This window comes from Schistocerca piceifrons, chromosome 4, assembly GCF_021461385.2.
Source record: "Schistocerca piceifrons isolate TAMUIC-IGC-003096 chromosome 4, iqSchPice1.1, whole genome shotgun sequence".
Taxonomy (NCBI): Eukaryota; Metazoa; Arthropoda; class Insecta; order Orthoptera; family Acrididae; genus Schistocerca; species Schistocerca piceifrons.
This window is the reverse complement of record NC_060141.1, coordinates 618,398,123-618,420,665: the sequence shown is the minus strand read 5'-3', so window position 1 is coordinate 618,420,665 and position 22,543 is coordinate 618,398,123. Positions and strand designations below refer to the sequence as shown.

The window sequence follows — 22,543 nt, the reverse complement described above, 5'->3', positions numbered from 1 at the left end:
GAATGACTGTTTCGATGCCTCCATGCATACAGTAATTATGCTAATCTTATCCTCACAAACCCTATGCGAGCGATACATAGGAGGCTGTAGTACATTCCTAGAGATATCATTTAAATCTGGTTCTTGAAACTTTTTCAGCAGACTTTCTCGGGATAATTTACGTCTATCTTTGTAAGTATACTTAAAAACAAAGATGATGTGACTTACCATACGAAAGCGCTGGCAGGTCGATAGAAACACAAACAGACACATACATACACACAAAATTCAAGCTTTCGCAACAAACTGTTGCCTCATCAGGAAAGAGGGAAGGAGAGGGAAAGACGAAAGGAAGTGGGTTTTAAGGGAGAGGGTAAGGAGTCATTCCAATCCCGGGAGCGGAAAGACTTACCTTAGGGGGAAAAAAGGACGGGTATACACTCGCGCACACACACACATATCCATCCACACATATACAGACACAAGCAGACATATTTAAAGTAATAGTAAAATAAGTATACTGGTTGAGTTCCTTCAGTATCTCTAACACTCCCTCACAGATTAAACAAAACTGTGACGGTTCATGCTACCCTTCTCTGTATACATTCAATATCCCCTTTTAGTCCAACCTGGTATGGGTCCCAAACACTTGAGCAATATTCTAGAACCAGTCACATGAGTGATTTGTAAGCTATCTCTTTTGTAGACTGATTGCACTTTCCCAGTATTCTACCAATAAACCAATGTCTACAACCTGCTTTACCCACAACTGAACTTTTGTGGTCATTCCATTTCACATTCCTATTGAGTGTTACACCCAGATATTTGTACGAGCTGGCGGATTTCAACAGTGACTCACTGATATTATAGTCATGGGATACTACATTTTTTCATTTTGTGAAGTGCACAATTTTACATTTCTAAACGTTTGGAGCAAGTTGCCAGTCTCTGTTCCACATTGAATTCTTATCAAGATCCAACTGAATATTTATGCAGCTTCTTTCTGATAGTACTTCGTTACAGATAACTGCATCATCTGCAGAGAGCCTTATTTTACTATTAATATTGTCTGCAAGGTCATTAATATACAATATGAACAGCAAGGGTGATGACGTTCCATCCAAGATAACATGCTGTGTTCTCCCTACCAAAAATTCCTAAATCCAGTCACAAATTTCACTTGATACCTCATATAATTGTACTTTTGACAATAAGCGCAGATGTGGCACTGACTCAAATGCTTTTCGGAAATCTATGAATACTGCTTCTATCTGGTTGCCTTGACTCAAAGTTTTCAGTTTGTTGTGTGAGAATAGTGTGAGTTGGGTTTCACATGGTCGATGTTTTTGAAATCCACAACGGTTGGGTCATTCTGTTCAAGATACCTCTAGTTTATTTGTTAACACAGATACTGTCTGAAGTCTTGTAACCAGTGCAAGTCCTAAAACCACAGTGCTGCACAGGACACTTAATTTTGTGCCATTCATACCTATCTTTCGGAGTCATCCTGTTCCCCACGAGATGTATAGAGCCAGTGTGCTGCTGTGACAATTGCTGGTGCCATGTGGACAGTGCTGCAGCTTGCTAGGTTTCCTACTTCCTGGTGTGGACTGCTTCTGCTTCTTCTTCTATTTCTTCTTCTTCTTCTTCTTCTTCTGCAGCTGCTGCTCGGTGACAACACATGGTTATTCTGGCAGTTTATCCTCATGAAATCTGCCATGGCTTCTGATGTTCCAGTACAGTTTTTAAAGTAATAACTGTTAAATATTTGAATATTTGTGACAGGTTGAATATAAGTGTGACTTGGACAGAACTCATTTATTGAACTCATAGACTTTGACTGTGTGCAAGGGTTACTGAAATGATTCATCCAGTTTGAGAAATGTGTGTGTGTTCAGATTGGGAGTGTTGCTGCTCTCAATTTTTGAACTGCTGCATCTGGAATAAATCTTCAGATAAAGTGCGTAGATTAAGTCCCATGGTGCTCAGAGCCATTTTGAACCATAAAGTGTGTAGATCATATTAATGTGGACTTCTTCTCCATAGCAGCTGTGTGCTGGAAACTGGAACCTTTGATAATTTTTTTAATAATAGAAAGCAACTGTACATATATGATTAGTGGTCATACATTAAATATAACCTCACATGAACTCTATCTCACAGTGAGTAATGACAGTTCTGTACCAATTAATTGGTAACTATGCATAATATGTTTCCCATGACCTCAGCACCTTTGTCACAGCTTGCACTTTTATTTGATGACATCCCTCTTTTACAGGCTTGGCCACTGCAGCACTGAATAACTGCCAAGCCAGCAGATACCACAATGCGTAGCAAAGCTGCCCCACCTTGAAGAGGCATGGAGCCCATCCATACCAGTTCACCTGTGTGAACAGTACCAAAAATTCCAAACAGTTTGCAATGCTAAACTCATTAACTAATGAAAATACTTTCACTGTTGTGATTATCATCTGTCGGTTATGTAGGCATTGGGTAACAAAGCACTTCACCAAAGTGATATGTTACACCACACCACCAACAACAGAATGCACGCTCCTTGCTCTCAGAGCTCTTAGATGACCTGTGAAGCATATATACTTAACTAGACCTGCAGTCAGCAAGTGAGTACAGATATGAGAAATGGCACTCTCTCCCACCTGAGAACACCTGTAGCAATACATCATAGCCATTGAGATGAATCTGACTGCATCTTGCTGTGCCACACACCAGCTGTGAATCTTAAATTTGAATAGCAAATTTTAATAATTACATAAATGAAGCAGAACATTGAAGCTTTCAAACCACAAAAATCATACATAAAAATAAATATTGTTTCAACCCAGAATCTATACATCTGGGCTTGATAGCTGTATAACCTAAACATGTCATATGCTATAGATTTTTCTTAGAGCCTTTCAAAAATTGACAGTTATTTTTTAACTAGTTACATTTTTTTACAAAAATCATTGTTATTTAAATACAATTTAATTTCCCATCAGCACATTAATACACTGCTGAGTTCAAAGTATTAAGTTTAAATTGATTTTCCCTCATCAGGTTTCAATGAAGTTTTGTTCCTTATTAACTCAAGTACTGATACCCGTAGTCTCTGATCTCCAGTCCAGATAATGACAGCTGTAGGAGACCAAGAAGTGTAAGTGTAAGGTCCTAAAGAATTCCCCCTACAGGCAAGAGTATTAAAATCATAGTAGTTAACTGCCGAAGCATTCGCATCAGAGTGCCAGAGTTTAAAGCACTCCAGAAAATCAGTGAAGCTCACATAACACTAGATAGAGAAAGCTGGTTGAAACCTAAAATTGACAGTATTGAGATTTTTGGGGAAAATTTAAGTAATATATCGAAAGAATAGGCAAATGGGAAATGGAGGTCGCAGTTGACAAGAAACTCAAATCCACCAAGGTAGAAATTAAAGCTGCATGTGAGATTGTCTGGGCAAGACTCAGAATCAGAGGTGGGCATAAGATGATAATTGGATCGTTATGTTGCCCAACAGACTCGTCTCGTCATGTAACCAAAAACTTTAGAGAAAACCTCAGTTCACTTGTATGTAAGTTCCCTAATCTTATTGTAATCATTGGTGGAGACTTTAATCACCCAACAATTAATTGGGAGCAGTACAGTTTTGTTTGTGGTGGGCCTGATAAGACATCCTGTGAAACATTACTTAATGCCTTCTCTGAAAACTACACAGATCGTTAGGAGCCCCACTAATGATCAAAATATATTGGATCTAATGGCAAAAAACAGACCTGACCTCTTTGAGGACATCCATATTGAAACTGGTATTAGTGACTGTGGCACTGTTGTGGCAACAATGATTGCCAAAGTACAAAGTACAACAAAACCTAGCAAAAATATATATGTTCAGTAAACTAGATAGAAATCAGTAGTGTTATATCTTAAAGAGGAACTTGAAAACTTTCAGCACAGGGCAAGAGCATGTAGGATACTATGGCTCAAGTTTAAAAGAGTAGTTTACCATGCACTGGATAGATATGTAACCAGCAGAACAGTTCATAATGGGGCGGAACCTCCATGGTATACAGTCACTGCAAAGAAACTTCTAAAGAAACAGAGATTACTGCATAATGGGTACAAAACAATGCATAGGGCTATAGATAGAGAGATGCTGAATGAAACACATTTGGTTGTCAAGAGAGCAATGCGAGATGCTTTCAAAGACTACCATAGCAGAATATTTTTAAGTGATCTTCCACAGAACCCTAAGAAATTCTGGTCATATGTAAAGGCTGATAGTGGCACCAAAGCTAGTGTCCAGTCCCTAGCGAATGAGACAGGAACTGAAATTGAGGGTGGCAAAGCAAAAACTGAAATGTTTAACTCCATTTTCAAATGTTCCTTTACAAAAGGAAATCAGGAGAATTAATACAATTTAATCCTCGTCCCACTGAAAAGATGTGTGAAGCAAGTGTTAGTGTCAGTAGTCTTGAGAAAAATCTGAAATCGTTGAAACTGAACAAAGTTTCAGGACCCGACGGAATTCCTACCAGATTCTATATTGAGTTTGTGGCTGAGCTAGCCCCTCTTCTAACGATAATCTGATGTAGATCACTCAAACAGAAAACGCTGCCCAGTAGTTGGAAGGAAGCACAGGTCACCCTCATCTAAAGAAGAGTGGTAGAATTGATCCACAAAACTAGCATGCAGCATGCTTGACATTGATTTGTTCTATACTGTTATAACATATTCTGAGCTCAAACATAATAATATATCTGAAACAGAATGACCTCCTCTATGCCAAATATTATGGATTCTGAAAACATCAATGATCTGAAACCCAGCATTCACTTTTCTCACATGACATACTACTAAAAGCTCTGGACCAAAGCAGTTAGGTACATGCAGTATTTCTTGATTTCTGAAAAGCATTTGACTCAGTGTCACATTTGTGCTTATTGTCTAAAGTACAATCCTATGGGGTATCAGGTGCAATTTGTGAATGTGTTGAGGACTTTATGATATGGAGGACACAGCATCGTAACTTGGATGGAGTATCATCATCAGATGTAGAAGTGACTACAGGTGTGCCCCAGGGAGATGTGTTGGGACCCTTGCTGTTCATATGAACGTCCTTGTGGACAATGTTAATAGTAACTTCAGACTTTTTACAGATGATACTGTTATCTGTAATGAGGTCCTGTCTGGAAGAAGGTGCATAAGTATTCAGTTAGATATTGATAAGATTTCAAAGTGGTGCAAAAACTGGCAACTTGCTGTAAATATTCAGAAATATAAAATTGTGCACTTCACAAAACAGAAAAACATAGTATCCTATAACAACAATATCAGTGTGCCACAACTGGAATAGGCCAACTCATACAAATAGCTGGATGTAACACCCTGTAAGATTATGAAATGGAATGATCACACATGCATCTGTAATGCAAATGGTGGAAATACTGGGGAAAGGCAATCAGTCTACAAAGAAGATTGCTTACAGATCAATTGTGGGACCCATTCTAGGATACTGCTCAAGTGTGTGGGGTCCATACCATATGGGACTGATATGGGATATTGAATGTGTACAGTGGAGGGCAACCTTAGTGATCACAGGTTTGTCTGACCTGTGGGAGAGTGTCATAGAGATGCTGAAGAAACTGAACTGGCAAACTCTTGAAGATAGATGTAAAGTATCCTGAGAAAGCCTACCCACAAAGTTTCAAGAACCATCTTTAAATGATGACTGTAATAATATACTACAAATCTGTACATATTGCTCATGTAGGAATCATGAATACAAGATTAGATTAATTACAGCATGCCCTGATGCATTCTCATCCTCCTCCTCCTCCTCCTCCTCCTCCTCCTCCTTCTTCTTCTTCTTCTTCTTCGCGCGTTCCATGTGTGAATAGAATGGGAAGAAACTTAATAACTGGTACAATCACTTGAGCCCTCTGCCATGCACTCCACAGTTGTTTAAAGATTATAGATATAGATATAATGGGTGTCCAAACACTGTTTACTTTATGACTTTAAGTCCTACTTGTTAAGAGACACTTCTATCATGTCTTTTTGAACTCTAAACACATTATTTACTGTTTGGCATCTAAAATATTCCTTGGCTTTTACACTGTAGCCAGTTTCTATCTTCATTATATTTTTTGTGGCACATTTAGTTTGTAAGGCACCCATAACATGTTATCTTGTGTTTCGTTGACAATCAAAGCACTTGTTTTTGTATATATTTGTCTTGCAAAGACAATACCTTCTAAGTCTACAATTTATTACTATCTAACCTGCAAAGTAAAAGTTACTGTATATTCTTTTTCTGAAACTTCTGTTGTAGTTTCTGAAATTTACAAATTACAACTACTTTTTTCCTCTCTCTAAAGAGATTTGAATGAATGGAGAATTTAATGTGCTAGTGCTCCCAAATGGCATGTTAAATTGGAATTATTATTCTCAAAGTGAGAATACAAATAACTTCTGCAAAAATTAGGTTGCTAGTGCAACCATTTTTTAGTCTTACTTAAATAGCTTATGAAGTCCACTTTACACTTTTTTATGCAATTTTACACAAAAATTAAATCGCAGAAAATCATAGATTTACTTAAATGAAACACAACATTATTAGCAAAGGTTACCTGTTCATTTCAGTATCTTTATGTACATTCACATACATGGTGGACAAGCAATATTGCCCCTCAAACATCTTCCCATTTATAAGTTTCCAGCTAGGAGAGAACTGTATTATACATAAAAAACATAAACATTATTTACAAAATTTCTCACTATGTTCTATCTCTTCTTCATTTTCACTCATGCAGATCATGTTAACAAAGTAAAAACTTACGTTATCTATCTTACTTTCTCCCAGAATTCCTTAAGTCAACATCTTATAATCAGCATGTAATATTCTCCCATTGTCACATTCTTCCTGCACCACTATGCGCTTTACAACAACACTGGTTACTCTTTTAACAGATTCTTCAACATATATTCTCAAAAACATCACAGTATATGTCTCAAAATACCACATTCTGTTTTCTGCATTCTCTTTACTCATTTGTTTAGGTGTCAAGAACCACTACATATTACCTATAAACCATTACAAATCTCATTGCCAGGTTTCTTTTGCATATTTATTTCCGCCCTGATAACTTTTCTCTCGAAACATATCCGTTACTCTTTTGACAAAATCCACATCTGGTTATAAATTATGCTCTGTTGCTCATTTCCCATCAACATATCCCCCAGCAGTGAAGGATATTAAAGATGACAGGTGCAGTTCAGAATGATAGAAGAAGAAGACTGACAACATGAACAGAAAGTGTAGTATTTATAATAACTTGAGCATCTGGAGAGTGTCAGTCACCTGACATTGTAAAGGATGCATGTCTCCTGAGACCCTTACCCCAGCTTCTATTCCTGGTGCATATACTTCTTCCGTCTAGTTTATTCAGCATCCACAAATATTTGCTTTTTCCTGCAATATCTTACTAGTATGCCATCCCTTTCCTCCTGTGTTAGTTTCTTTCCACCCAAAAATCGTATAGTCACTTTCTTTCCATCTATCTTCAAAATTACAAAATTGTGTTGAAATCCAATATTCCTTTATATTTATTAAATAAATTTACACGTACTTGCATGTTAAGAGTTAAACTTTGAACTATCAGAAAATTGTGGTACAGCTGACATTTATTTTGATTGGTAAAATTACTTAATAATTCACGGTCCTTTTTTTTTTCACTTTCCATCAGGCGACCATTATTTGCACTCCAGATACAGGCATAATGACCATAGATTTCTTTTCGGGGAAAGCATTTACGTATTTTTGTGTTACCACACTCCGATCACTGCTATTATACAGTAAGGAAAGTGTTTCCTCACTTTGCACTAACACACATGGGCTATTCATAAAGTATCTGACATTTATGTATAAAACCTATCTTTATTTAGATACAGTTGTTTGACACTAATCACCTTCAAAGTATTCCCCTTCAATTTCTACACACCTCTCCCAACACTGCTGCTACTGCTGGAAGCATATCTGGAAAGCTTCTTTTGGTATGGTGTGCAGCTGCTGTAGTGAATTCTGCATAATGTCTTCATCTATTCTGAAGTCTGGTTCCTTTCACAGTTTTTTACAGTCGAGGGAAAAGCCATAAATCATTTGGTGCTAGTTCAGTGGGATAGGAAGGCTGTAAAACCACAGCTGTGTTGTGTTTTGTCAAAAAACTCTGAATTAATAGAGAGCAGTGAGTGGGTGCATTATCGATGTGAAGGTGCTAAGTGCCTGCTGCCCATAAGTGCAACCATTTGTGTCTCACTGCTTCATGAAGGCAACACAGAACGTTTGGCAGTACTTATTGATATTAGTACATTCTGCAGCATGCTCTTGATGGACCATGTCATTGCAGTAAAAAAATATGGACATTACTTTAACATTGCTGTGGATCTGACTCGCGTTTTTGGGACTTGGGGATGATGGATGCTTCCATTGCAATGACTGGAACTTTGTTTCTGGGTCATACCCATAATTCCAGGACTCATCACCAGTGTTGACTGTGTTGAGAAAGTTGGGATTACTTTTCACAGTATCTGGCACGTCCTGTATAACCTCTGAATGAAATTGCTTCGCCTCCATTGTTAGCAGCTTTGGCACAGGTTTTGATGAGAACCTACAGAGGTCCAAATGTCCCATGAACATGGAATGAATGGATCCAATACTAATTTTATCCTCATCTGCAAGCTCTCTGATCTTGATTCATCTATCTTGCATCACTAGGGTCCTTATGGGATCTATAAAAACCTCATTAGTGGATGCTGAGGACCTGTCTGAATGTGCTTCACTCTTCACTGATGAGCAGCCATCTTTGAGGTGGTTGTACCACTCCTTTATCTGGTGGTACCCCTTGCTTCATCCCCAAACAGGTGTTGGATGTTGAGGATTGTTTCAACTTGAGAATCAATCAGCTTAAAACAAAATTTGATGCAATAACATCATTCCACTTTTTCTGTAATTTTGTCCACAGCACAAAATCCAGTGGCTACTATTTACAAGTGTTCACTTGTCAACAGTTAGCCAGCAACTGGTTTCTGCAATCATGTAAAAAATTAGGGATGTAAACATAGAGAATGTGTATGCCCCGATACCATTGTTAGTTTCATTAATAAAAATAAGGTCAGACACTTGTTGAACAGCCCTAATATTTATTATAGTTTGTCCTACCTTTTCATCTTCACCTTTCACTCAAACAGAATTTTCCATCTATCAAATTGTTCTCCATCCGTGGATTTAACACACATATTTGTAAGATTGTTTCCATTCTGTTTTGTACAAAACTTAGTCATTATGTCCTACAAGGACAAATCAAAATAAATCTGACATCTCTCTTTCATTCTGAATCTCCAGAACTTCTTCCTCACTTTTCATTTTACACCATCGTCTTCACTATCTCCATATAGCAACTGACACTCAGCACCTTTATCCTCTTTCACATAATGTTTATGTATAAATAACCCGCCTTCTACCTCCTTCAATACGACTTCTAAATTCTTTTTCTCTAAGTTCTGCAATCCTCCACTTCGTCTGCTTTTCCTGCCTTCGTAATCAGATTCTTCCTCTGTTTCATTGTGCGTATGCTATCTTCCTCATTACTTTGTTCATTGACCCCTTCTACTGATGGTAGTGTATTAAGATGTATATTTAATTCTCTCATATTAGAATTGCCCCACCCCGTGTCACCTTTCCATTTCATGTATATGTTTTTCCTTATTTATATCATTCCCTCCTTTGTTTTTAGATTTCATTTCTTCATTGTTCCTACATTCAGAAAGCAGATACAAACTTCTCCTCCCATTCTGAAGATGCTAGCAACCTACAAAGGGTACTTATTTACCTGTATTCTGTGAGCCTGTACTGTTTTCAACTCTAATCGTCTCATGGTGCATAGAATGTAGATCCACATTGTCACATAATGGTGAGAGCAATTCACAGCTATAGTTCCTTGACATCTGCCATTTTGCCCAGGTGGTGAAACATTGCACTAACTTCTTGCCATCCCCCCCCCCCCCTTTTTCCATTGTTATTAATTCAATATACTCTCATCCTGTTGCCATTGATGTTTTGCCTGTTTCCTACAGTTCTGCACCTACTAGAATGACAATTTGCCCATTACTCTTCCTGTACCAGTTTTTGTGCTCCTTGTAAATAATTAATAAACTTTCTCACATCATCTCTGGAAGCTGCAATAATTTTCTGTCTCAAATTAAATGGTAATTTCCTGTCTAAACCTCTTACAATTTGCCCTGACTCCAATTTAGTAATTAAATAAGACAGATTTGTTACCTACTTCAAAGCAAATTTCCTTACATTTTTCCCTCTGAGGATTCAATTGGGCTCCAACACAGAAACTGTTCTGCAACTCCATTTACTTTTCATTACCCCAGTAAATTCATTGAAAAATGCACCCTTAAACTGTTCCAAAGTTTCACACTGTTCAATAACAGTAATTCTTCAAGTTCTTGGTCCCAAAAATTATAAAGTACTAAAACCCACCTTTTGTCAGTAAGTCCATAATCTAGGCAAAAGGTTTTCAAAATCATTCCAAAAACTCATTTGTATGAACATTACCAGCGTGGCCAAATGTCAAAAATAGTCTGTTTATTAATATAAGCCACTTCAGATGACTCAGTTACAAATTTACATTCAATATCGTTAGTACCTATTCCAATATTCTTCTTTGCATTAGATAGCTTGCTATCATGTACATGCAAACTGCTGTGTACAGTATTCACTTGACAAGTCAGCTGCATTAGTTTCAACAACATCCTCATGAACCAACCATTTTTTTTTTTCAAAATATTCACATTTGTTTCCTTCAGCAGCTATTTTACAATGAAGAATATCATGCTTATTTTTACATAGTAACTCAGCAGCAGTAACTTTCTGCTCCACTTCATGTACATCACCACTTAATATCACTCCTTTCAGTTTCCTTTAATGAGCTACCTATTTAATACCTTCTTTTAATTCACTTTTTACATCTTCTGAGGACATTTTACTTTGTATCAACTTGAGAAACTGTTTCCTCAGTTTGATTGCCAAACAGCTGCAAACCTTTTTCCCAAATTTCCTTTAAATCAGAAGCTTCATGTTCTAACTTTTTGCTAACTTCATGTTCGAAGCTTTAGCGTTCATTAGCCCAACAACTTATGTCATCAGATTGTTGGTCAGTTTCCTGATTGATGTTACTAGATCATTGATCAATTTTATTGATGAGATTGTTAGCCAAATTACTTATGTTGTCATACTGTTGTCTCATTGTGATAATTAGTTTTGCAGACATTTCCTTAATGCTTTCCGGGTCATTTTCCTCATGTACCACTTCCTGTTTTGTTTTTCTTTTTCAGGGAACAGTGGCAACTAAACATTAGCCTCCATTGTTTCTTTGTTATTTACTTCACTCTAATTTATGGATGCTAAATTAAAACAATTAAAATCATTAGATCACTGGTTTGTCAAGAGTAAAACTGTGCCCCATAATTTCACCTACTAATGAGTTTCTATTCCAACTTCAATCCCTCAACTGGAAATCATTGATTAACATTTGCAACTGAAACACCATTACTTCCTGTACATACACCATGTCATAGTTCTGAACTGCTACTTTAATGTACCACATCATTGACCCTTTACCATCGCTGAATTACTGACAATTTTTTAACACCGGCAAGCACCAAACAAAATAAACTGAACGTATCTTTCATTGTTTGTGGCAGATCGGTCATGTTGAAGTGCATGCCTGTAGGGGGTACTGAGCAGTATCAGGATGCAGGCCACTGTTTGCTGCAGAAGCTGTCCTCCAGTCTCCCTTCAATTAGCTAGCTGCTCAGCTGATAAATCTGCTGCGCCTGCTGTGTTCTGGTGTGCACTTCTGCTGTCATGTGATTGATGTCTGCTGGCAGCATCAGCTTGTAGCGAAAGTATTTCACCACACAAATCTTCGTTTCTATTTTACTTGCTCACTATGCTTCACTGTCTCTCATCACAGTCACTTTATTCCTATTGTTCTTAACAACATCAACCTTTTTCAATTCAGGATGTGAATTGATTTCACTTGCCACCACAAGATGCAATAGCAATGATGCTGCAGGTTTTGTCCTGATGGAATTTACTGACATACCTCTGTGATTGTTGTCAGAACCAAGACCTGCCCTGAATTGATGTATAATGTACTGTAACCTGAAGAGCTGTTTAAAAGTCAGGCTGCACTATATGTGTCAGCAAAGTGCATAACACATTCTATTTCCTAGATTCCATACGTTGAATGTCCTGGCTATTTCTTTAGAAAATACACAGCTAATCTCCTTTACCATCCTTGATCGATCTGAACTTGTGTTCTGCCTCTAACAAACTCATCATCAATAGGGCATTAAATGTAAATTTTTCTGTCCTTTTCTTAAATTGTAACAATATTGTGAAAAGGAAAGTTGCTACACATCATATAGCATAGATGTTGAATCGCAGATAGGCACAATCGTTGTGTCACAGTATAAGCTTTCAGCCATCAAGGCCTTTGTCAAAAATAGAAAACAGACACACAGACACACACACACACACACACACACACACACACACACACACACACACACACGAAAACGCAACTCATACATGTGATTGCAGCCTCTGGCAGCTGAAGCCACACTGCGAGCAACAGCAGCAGTGCATGATGAGAGTGGCAATTGGGTGGGGTTAAGGAGGAGGCTTGGGGTGGGGAGGGGGAGGACATAGAAGGGTAGGGACGGGACCAGGGAAGTGCTGCTTGGAGTGCACAAAGACAAGGTGGAAAGAGGGTAGGGCAGCTAGGTACAGTCGGAGGTTAGAAGGGTGGTGGGGGAAAGCTGGGGGGGGGGGCGGGGGGGAGGGATTGCGGAAAAGGAGAGAAGTAAAAAGACTGGCCACATTAGTGGAAATGAGGGTTGTGTAGTGCTGGAATGGAACAGGGAAGGGACTGGATGGTTGAGAGAAATGACTAATGAAGATTGATGCCAGGAGGGTTATGGGAACATAGGATATATTGGAGGGAGAATTCTCTCTTGCACTGTGCAGAAAAGCTTGGTGTCGGTGGGAAGGATCCATATGGTACAGGCTGTGAAGCAGTCATTGAAATGAAGGACGTCGTGTTAGGCAGCGTGCTCAGCTACAGGGTGGTCCACCCTTGTTTCTTGGCCCACAGTTTGTCGGTGGCCATTCATGTGGACAGACAGCTTGTTGGTTGGTTGTCATGCCCACGGACAATGCGCTCCCCAGGAAGCAGCACTTCAACATCCCCCCACCCCTACCACGCACTCACCCTCTCCCTCCCTGCACCCAGTCTCCTCCTTACCCCCACTCAGTTGCCACTCCCCATCATGAACTGCTGCTGTTGCTCAGAGTGTTGGCTTCAGGCTATCAAGAGGCTGCAGTCATGTGTGTGTGAGTTGCATTTGCATGTGTGTGTGTGTTTGTGTGTGTGTGTGTGTGTGTGTGTGTGTGTGTCTTTCGTCTATTTTCAAACAAAGGCCTTCAATGGCCGGAAGCTTATATTGTGACAGTCTTCTGGTTGTGCCTATCTGCAAATCAGCACATCTCCACTATATGGTGAGCAGCAATTATCCTTTTCATAATATTGTTAAATTCCATCCTGGATTTTCCATTGGTTTATTAAATTATTATTTCCAGCTGCCAAGGCCACAGTAATGTTATGTTGTCAGCTGTTAAAATCACTGCATAAAATTGTTTATGGAAAATAATGTGTTTCTCTTTATTGTCTTCTTTACCTTACAGATGCAGGGATCCAGCCTGAAGATATTTTGAAAGATCTGTGGATTTTTCGACACAGTATAACTGCAATAAAAATCGACTGAGCCAAGCAAAAACAGCAGAAGTTCCAAAAATCAAACCATGGATGGCACGTTGTGTGCCCCAGACATTTCAAGTGTAACTATTTTTAATTTTTATAGAGTCTGGCCATTAGCTATAGCAACAATCTCTTTATTATTGTAAACTGTGTTATATGTATAAAGCACTATTACTCAATAACTGCCAATTAAAATGTCAGACAGAAGACAAAAACAATGGTAAAATATTTACTGATGACAACTCATTTATATCACAAAAAGTTTTCTTGAGCTAAAGCAAAGCTTTAGTGAAACAGAGAAGCTCTAGGAAAGTGCGATTTTGGAGAGCTGTAGTTCTAAATCAACAGACAAGCTGTACACAATTGCAGATATATGAAGTAAATTTGGAATGTAGCAAACAGGATTCAAAATTTAGGATATTTAATAATGTGCTTAATGTAATTTGTTACCTGATAATGACCAAGACTGTAAAAACTTTTTTATCGTGTAAAATTATTGTCTTCGCCTTCAGTATGGTCACCAGTAAGAGATCTGCAAAAATTATTGTCCTTTAAGGTCCTCTTTGAGAGTTGGAAACAAAAAAAGTCAAATTGTGGGAAGTCATGGCTAAGCTTCCACTAGGAGACAAGTCCCCTCAGTTTTCTTGAGAATAAGATTTTTTTGTAAGATGGTGCAGGCCCTTTCCTGATAGTCTACAGTCAGTAGGCGACCTCTCAGGCCTTGATGTGTGGCTGGCACCCTACTGTAATGTCACAATAGCTTTGTTTGCATATTTTTAAAATCTCACTTTATTTGTATGATAACATGCCTCCTGAACCTACTGAAAGCTGTCATGTATCATAAAATAAACCCATAACTTGTTAGTAGTGATTGTAGTGTTCCTGGGAATGTTGTTTCCAAAAGCTGCAAACAGTTTTTGTATTTGGACAGGTGCCAGCAATGTGAATACTCAATAACCACAAACTTGTAACTTGTTCAAATTGTTCTTTTAAAACTGGGATGGCCAAGAACCGTGTGTGTGTGTGTGTGTGTGGGGGGGGGGGGGGGGAGGTTTTGAACGTGTGCGGATTTCTCTCACATGACTGTGCACTTTCCCCACCAGTATGCCATGCTGTTGGAATGGGAAGATGGGAAGACTGTGAAAGTGTTGCATTAGATGGTAGTGCAAAATTGAACAGTTTGCACGGGGCTTGGTTTGATATTTCATATTTCTCAACAACGTAGATCACAAACAGACCAATTTTTCACTACTATTCAATAAATTTTGTCTAGTTGGAGACATAATAAACTTTATATCTGGCACAAACTGTCAGCACACAGACAGATGCAGACAGTTTTGCAGATTTTTTTTCACTGAGACTGTTACATATTAATAATAATAATAATAATAATAATTAAAAGAAAGCCTTTCAGGTGTGTACATTGATCGAAATGTTAATATCAAGTTTGCAACCTAGTTATGAAAACATGATAACTTTTCCTGGTAAAAACAATGTTGGTTAGTTATTTAGTTAGTTAGTTACATGTTCCATAGATCATTTGAATAATTCTTTTATCGAAATGATGTTTAACGGGTCAGTTTACAGGATGTATATACATTTTAGTGTTAAAATTAATGAATACATTAATTTCTAGTCCTACTCATGCAACTATGCTGTTGAGTTACTCATGAGAAATGATTTTAGGTTAGATTTAAAACTTGCTTTGCCTGTCAGGTATTTTATGCTATTGGGCAAATGATCAAAAATTTTTATTGCTCCATACTGAACTCTTTTTCTGCACTACCGACAGCTGTAATAATGGCTAATAAAGGTCATTTTTTGCTCTAGTGTTATAAGTTTGGAATCATTATTCTTCTTGAATTGTAATGGATTATTTATGACAAATTTCATTAGTGACTACGTGTCGTGTGGTGGTACAGCTAACTCACTGAAGATGTGGCTACATGATGACTGGGGATGACCACCATATATTATCATTCTTATTGCTCACTTTTGTGCAATCAGTACTTCCTTTCTTAGTGATGAGTTACCCTAGAAAATTACTCCATAAGACATTATTGAGTGGAAATGTACAAAATCTAGCAGGAGGCTGATTCATTTGTTTCCAAGACTAGTAATTACATGAAGAACAAAAGTAACTGAACTTAATTGTAATCTAGAGCATTGCACCCTGTTTACTGACTCCTATTCATGTGCTACATTGATTGTTGGTATAATTCTACTTGTTGTACAGAACTGAATAAAGTGTATCTTCTTAAATTCAAGGGAGAGCCCATTTTCAGAGAGCCACTTAATAATTCTTTGAAAAACATCGCTAACAATCTCGTCTGTTGCTTTCTGTCTTATGGGATTTGTTATAATGCTAGTATTGCGTGCAAAAAGTATCAATTCTACTTGTTGGATGTTAAATGGAAGGTCAATCACATATAGTCGTAATTGAATCCTGTGGGTTTCTGTTTATGATATATCTCCAGTCATCAAAATTTTCTTCCTGTTCAATATGGTTTGAATTATTTAGCACAACTTTTTGCATTCTGTTTGTTAAGTATGATTTAAACCAGTTATGGGCAAATCCATCAATTCTATAAAAACTTAATTTTTTTCAAGAGTGAAACATGATCTGCACAAACACCTTGGAAAGATCACAACACATACCTACTGGCAGTATTTTGTTATTTAAGGCCTGTAATATTTGGTAGATGAATGTATAAATAGTGCTCTAACTCGAGCCCTTCTGGGCTCCAAACTGTGATTTGCTAAGTGAATTTTTCCTTTTGAAATGTGAGATTACTCTTGTGTACATTACTTTTTCGGATATTTTGGAAAAATATAGCATCAGGTAAACTGGACAACAATTGTTTAAGTCTTTTTGTCACCATTCTTATAAAGAGAGTTAACAATTATGCACTTTAATCCATTTGCCAATTGCCAATTGCTAATTTTTCAGAATTCTGTTTAAAATTCCACAAACACCAAATGAGCTTTTATTTTTTAGAATTCTATTAATTTTACTGAAATGAGTTTGTGCTACTTCTAGTCCCCCAAAATTTTGTGGACTCACGCCATTTAATCTTATTCTTGCTGCTATATTTAGAAAGTGATTGGTAAAAGTACTCATAACTAGTGAATGATCGGTCACAACATACTAATTTAGCTTAATTGTTTGGGTATTTTGTACACTGACTGGCTATTATGTCTCCCATTTGACAGTATCCATTATAGTTTTAATCGTATTATCTGCATGATTTACTTCTGACAGAACATGTTCACTTCTTTGACATTTTAATGACTATCATTAAAATATTACACTTTTTGTAGTTTGCAATTAATTTCGGTTCTTGACTTATTCTGGCCTTTATATAAATTTCTCTCCCCTTCTTACTTGATATTTTAATTCCTTCAGTTATCCAGGCTTACTTGCTTTTTTTTTTTTTAATGGGGGTTCTGGATAGCTTTTTAGGAAAGCTACTTTCATATATTGACACAAACTCACCATGGAATAAACTGACTTGGAAATTATTGTCTCTTTGTATATATACCTCATCCCACAGCATCTCTTTTAAGTTACTCATGAAACGCTGTATGTTGTTCCCCTTATTAAGCCTAACTGCTTTGTATGAACCTGCCTCAGTGTTGTAAGGTGCTATATTGTTTATTTCCATTAATTGTGCATCATGATCGGAGAGTCTGTTAACAATTAAGTATATGTTAATTGTTTCAGCTTGAGTACAGTCTATAACTATGTTATCAGTCAGGAGCCTACTTCTTGCTGCACACAAGTTGGAAAATTGCCTACTGAAATTAGACTGAAACAAGAATACCCAAGTAGAACTCTTATTCAGTTTTAACATAAAAGAATTTGTCTTTTAAATGGGAACTACATTGCAGATTGATCAGTTCCTTACGGACATGCACAGGGGAATTTTCAAGTGAAATGATAAATGGTCCCAAAAGCAGCTCAAAAACAGATGTAAGACTGGCAATGTCCAAAAAATCTTTAGGAAACTGTTCCTGTAAGTCTTTCAACGACACAATGAATTCTTCAGAATTCAAGTTTTCTTTAACACCAGTCAGTTTAGGTAAATGGACGGTATTCCTTGTCGGAAGTTGTTTCTCCCACAACGCAATTTTTTTTAAAATGCATCCATTTTCCCCACCAAATCGTAAATTAGTTGCTTCTCATCTTGCATTGTCTTACTGAGAACAGTCTGCACTCAACTCTATTTAAAATATGATGTCTGCAATCTATTCTGGATCTTCTAATTTTCATGCTTTTTTCATGCTTCATTTTTCCTTGAGAAATTCAACAGTAGTAGGTTATTCCTGGCATACCCCTTTGACATAGCTAATGTATTTCACAGTAGTGTATAACGACTCAATGTTCTTCATTCAGTTCCATCAATAACTGTTACAGATGGTGATATAATAGTATGTGCAACCTCAGAAACTTTACTGTTCTTACCACCAATCAGGTGCTCCCCCCCTATAAATAGGGCACAAAAGTGCTTATTGATGTACAAAACAATTAATCCCATACAAATAATCTGTCAATCACGGAAAATTTTTTTTGAGCTTTCCTCATGAACTAACTCTTTAAACTCTTTCTGCAAGGTGTTGTAATGCTGTTTGTGGTACGCATCAGTTATGTGATTGCATAATAGATGTGGGGGACAAAGAACCACTGGCTCTACACCCCCCCCCCCCCCCAGTAATATCGCTGCACTATTGCAGCAAGAACAACTGAACAACTGTGTATCTATCTTTGCCTGGTCAGTTCTCTGTAGTATGCAATCTATGCTACACGCATTGTGTATACACTGTGAGAATAAAAGTATTCATAGTAAGTGATGGGAGAGTAAGTGATTATTTATCGTCGTAATTACCATGCCCACTCCCCACTACCTAAAGAGATATTGAGAATTCTCTTCGTTCTCTTCTGTGATTCCAATTCATTTTTAAAAGCTTGTGATGAGAGATCAGTAGATTGCCTCTTTTTGTGCAAAGAATCATTGAGCCTGTAAAGTTTCTTTATACTATGAGCAAATAGTGAAGGAAGAACAGTGCTGACACCATGATTGTGCCAAACTAAGGAATGTCATCCCGACTAACATATGCTGCACGAAGTGCCAGGAGAAACAAGGTCACATCACATTGCTGAATGAAATGTCTTGTTGTTGTTGTTGTGGTCTTCAGTCCTGAGACTGGTTTGATGCAGCTCTCCATGCTACTCTATCCTGTGCAAGCCTCTTCATCTCCCAGTACCCACTGCAACCTACATCCTTCTGAACCTGCTTAGTGTATTCATCTCTTGGTCTCCCTCTACGATTTTTACCCTCCACGCTGCCCTCCAATACTAAATTGGTGATCCCTTGATGCCTCAGAACATGTCCTACCAGCCGATCCCTTCTTCTGGTTAAGTTGTGCCACAAACTTCTCTTCTCCCCAATCCTATTCAATACTTCCTCATTAGTTATGTGATCTACCCATCTAATCTTCAGCATTCTTCTGTAGCACCACATTTCAAAAGCTTCTATTCTCTTCTTGTCCAAACTATTTATCGTCCATGTTTCACTTCCATACATGGCTACACTCCATACAAATACTTTCATAAATGACTTCCTGACACTTAACTCTATACTCGATGTTAACAAATTTCTCTTCTTGAGAAACGCTTTCCTTGCCATTGCCAGTCTACATTTTATATCCTCTCTACTTCGACATCATCAGTTATTTTGCTCCCCAAATAGCAAAACTCCTTTACTACTTTAAGTGTCTCATTTCCTAATCTAATTCCCTCAGCATCACCCGACTTAATTCGACTGCATTCCATTATCCTCGTTTTGCTTTTGTTGATGTTCATCTTATATCCTCCTTTCAAGACACTGTCCATTCCATTCAACTGCTCTTCCAAGTCCTTTGCTGTCTCTGGCAGAATTACAATGTCATCGGCGAACCTCAAAGTTTTTATTTCTTCTCCATAAATTTTAATACCTACTCCAAATTTTTCTTTTGTTTCCTTTACTGCTTGCTCAATATACAGATTGAACAACATCAGGGAGAGGCTACAACCCTGTCTTACTCCCTTCCCAACCACTGCTTCCCTTTCATGTCCCTCGACTCTTATAACTGCCATCTGGTTTCTGTACAAATTGTAAATAGCCTTTCGCTCCCTGTATTTTACCCCTGCCACCTTTAGAATTTGAAAGAGAGTATTCCAGTCAACATTGTCAAACGCTTTCTCTAAGTCTACAAATGCTAGAAACGTAGGTTTGCCTTTCCTTAATCTTTCTTCTAAGATAAGTCGTAAGGTCAGTATTGCCTCACGTGTTCCAGTGTTTCTACGGAATCCAAACTGATCTTCCCCGAGGTCGGCTTCTACCAGTTTTTCCATTCGTCTGTAAAGAATTTGTGTTAGTATTTTGCAGCTGTGGCTTATTAAACTGATTGTTCGGTAATTTTCACATCTGTCAACACCTGCTTTCTTTGGGATTGAAATTATTATATTCTTCTTGAAGTCTGAGGGTATTTCACCTGTTTCATACATCTTGCTCACCAGATGGTAGAGTTTTGTCAGGACTGGCTCTCCCAAGGCCATCAGTAGTTCCAATGGAATGTTGTCTACTCCCGGGGCCTTGTTTCGACTCAGGTCTTTCAGTGCTCTGTCAAACTCTTCACGCAGTATTGTATCTCCCATTTCATCTTCATCTACATCCTCTTCCATTTCCATAATATTGTCCTCAAGTACATCGCCCTTGTATAGACCCTCTATATACTCCTTCCACCTTTCTGCTTTCCCTTCTTTGCTTAGGACTGGGTTTCCATCTGAGCTCTTGATATTCATACAAGTGGTTCTCTTATCTCTGACCTTGGAAGTATTTTTGAAATGTTTTAGTGTAACAAATACTTCCAAGAAGGACTGAGCAAATCCAGACGTACCGATTAGTGGCAGGACAAGCCAAGTTTCAGTGCGCACACACACACACACACACACACACACACACACACACACACACACTGTGCACTTGTGCTATGTAGCAATTTTTGTAACTTCTGTATCAATATTTAGGAATTGTTGCATGATTGCAGCTGTAGTATGGCAGTGATCTTGATAGGAATAGTAGTGAATCCTGCATTCACTCATCATAGGTCAGTTCTGTCCTCTTACCTTTTAAGAGTCAATGCCATTGGCAGCTACAGAATTAGCCATTGAAGATTTTCTATGTGCTCTTTGTTTAGAAATTATTCTAAATCAGTTTAGTAGAATACAAAACTTGATCACATAAAGTGACTCTGTTTCTGTAATCTTAAACTATAGAAGTATGTTGAGGTATAACATTATTCCAGACAATGTTGACAGATCTGCTGACTGATAGCAATTGCGAGTGCTTTATAAAGTATCTGATATACGAGGTGTGTGAGAAAGTAATGAGATTGACCACAATGCAAGCAATCTGGCAATACTATGTTGCTCTGCTTGTGCAGCAGGTATGTTCATCCCTTCCAGATGCACAGCAGAGTTTCGGTTCCATGCAGCCATCATGTGATTTTTGAGAGTGTCATCAGTGAAGTTGTGTTATGAAAATGGAACAGCACAGCATAATTTAGAGCAACTTTAGGTCACCATGTTTTGCGTTAAACAATGGGACTCCATGAGTGTGACCACTGAAACAGGCCAATGGGAAACATTCCTTATCAAGAGCACAAGTTTTTCGCTGGCACAGATCAGTTTTGGGAGGCGTAAAACATGTTGAAGATGAACCTTGCTCAAGAAAATCTTCACCTTCAGAAGGTGACAAAAATGTCGAATGTGTGTGCTCTTGTTAGACCATTCCTCCAGGACAAAGTGTCAACCAAGCGTTTTACAAAGATGTCTTTGAAAAGCTCCAGAAAATGATAACTCAAGTGAGACCGGACATTGCGTAGAAGTGGGTGCTGCATCGTGACAGTGCCCCATGTCACATAGCCACATCCATCACGGATTTTTTGACCTCAAAAGGCAGTCCTGTTGTGTCACAGCCCCATGCTCACCTGATCTGAAACTTTGTAGTTTTTTCTTTTCCCAAAATTGAAAAATGTCATAAAAGAACGTCATTTTGGGGTTATGGGGAACATTTGAAAGAATGTGACGAACATGTTAAAGGCCCTACCAGCTGAAGTCTTTCAGCACTGTTACCAAGACTGGGAACAATGAGTCTGCTGTTGTATAGCCACCAAAAGGAACTACTTTTAATGGAATAATATCATTATTTGAAAAAAAATAAAAACTTTGGTAGATAAAAAAATCAGTCTCATTACTTTTCTTGTACACCTCATATGATGTCAGACTGGTAATATTATTGAGTACTTTTGTAAAAGCCCACCCAGTTGGCCATGCGGTCTAACGCACGGCTTTCTGGGCGGGAAGGGGCGCCTTCTGAAGGGGCCCGGCACGAATCCGCCTGGCGGACTTGTGTCAAGGTCCGGTGAGCCGGCCAGTCTGTGGATGGTTTTTAGGCAGTTTTCCATCTGCCACAGCGAATGCAGGCTGGTTACCCTTATTCTGTCTCAGCTACACTATGTCGGCAATTGCTGCACAAACAAGTTTTCCATGTACGCGTACACCACCATTACTCTACCACGCAAACATAGGGGTTACACTCCACTCGTCTGCAGGGGGGGGGGGGGGGGGGTCAACC

The 22,543-nt window shown here is 38.2% G+C and overlaps 1 protein-coding gene across 1 annotated transcript in view; it reads left to right on the top strand.

Annotated features, from left to right (window-relative positions):
• The window catches only part of LOC124796062 (transcription termination factor, mitochondrial), a 60,656-nt gene that overhangs the window by 32,303 nt on the left and 5,810 nt on the right, over nt 1-22,543 (top strand). The window contains 2 exon segments of the mRNA XM_047260150.1: nt 13,793-13,861; nt 13,864-13,945. Coding sequence (XP_047116106.1) covers nt 13,793-13,861; nt 13,864-13,945 — 151 coding nt within the window.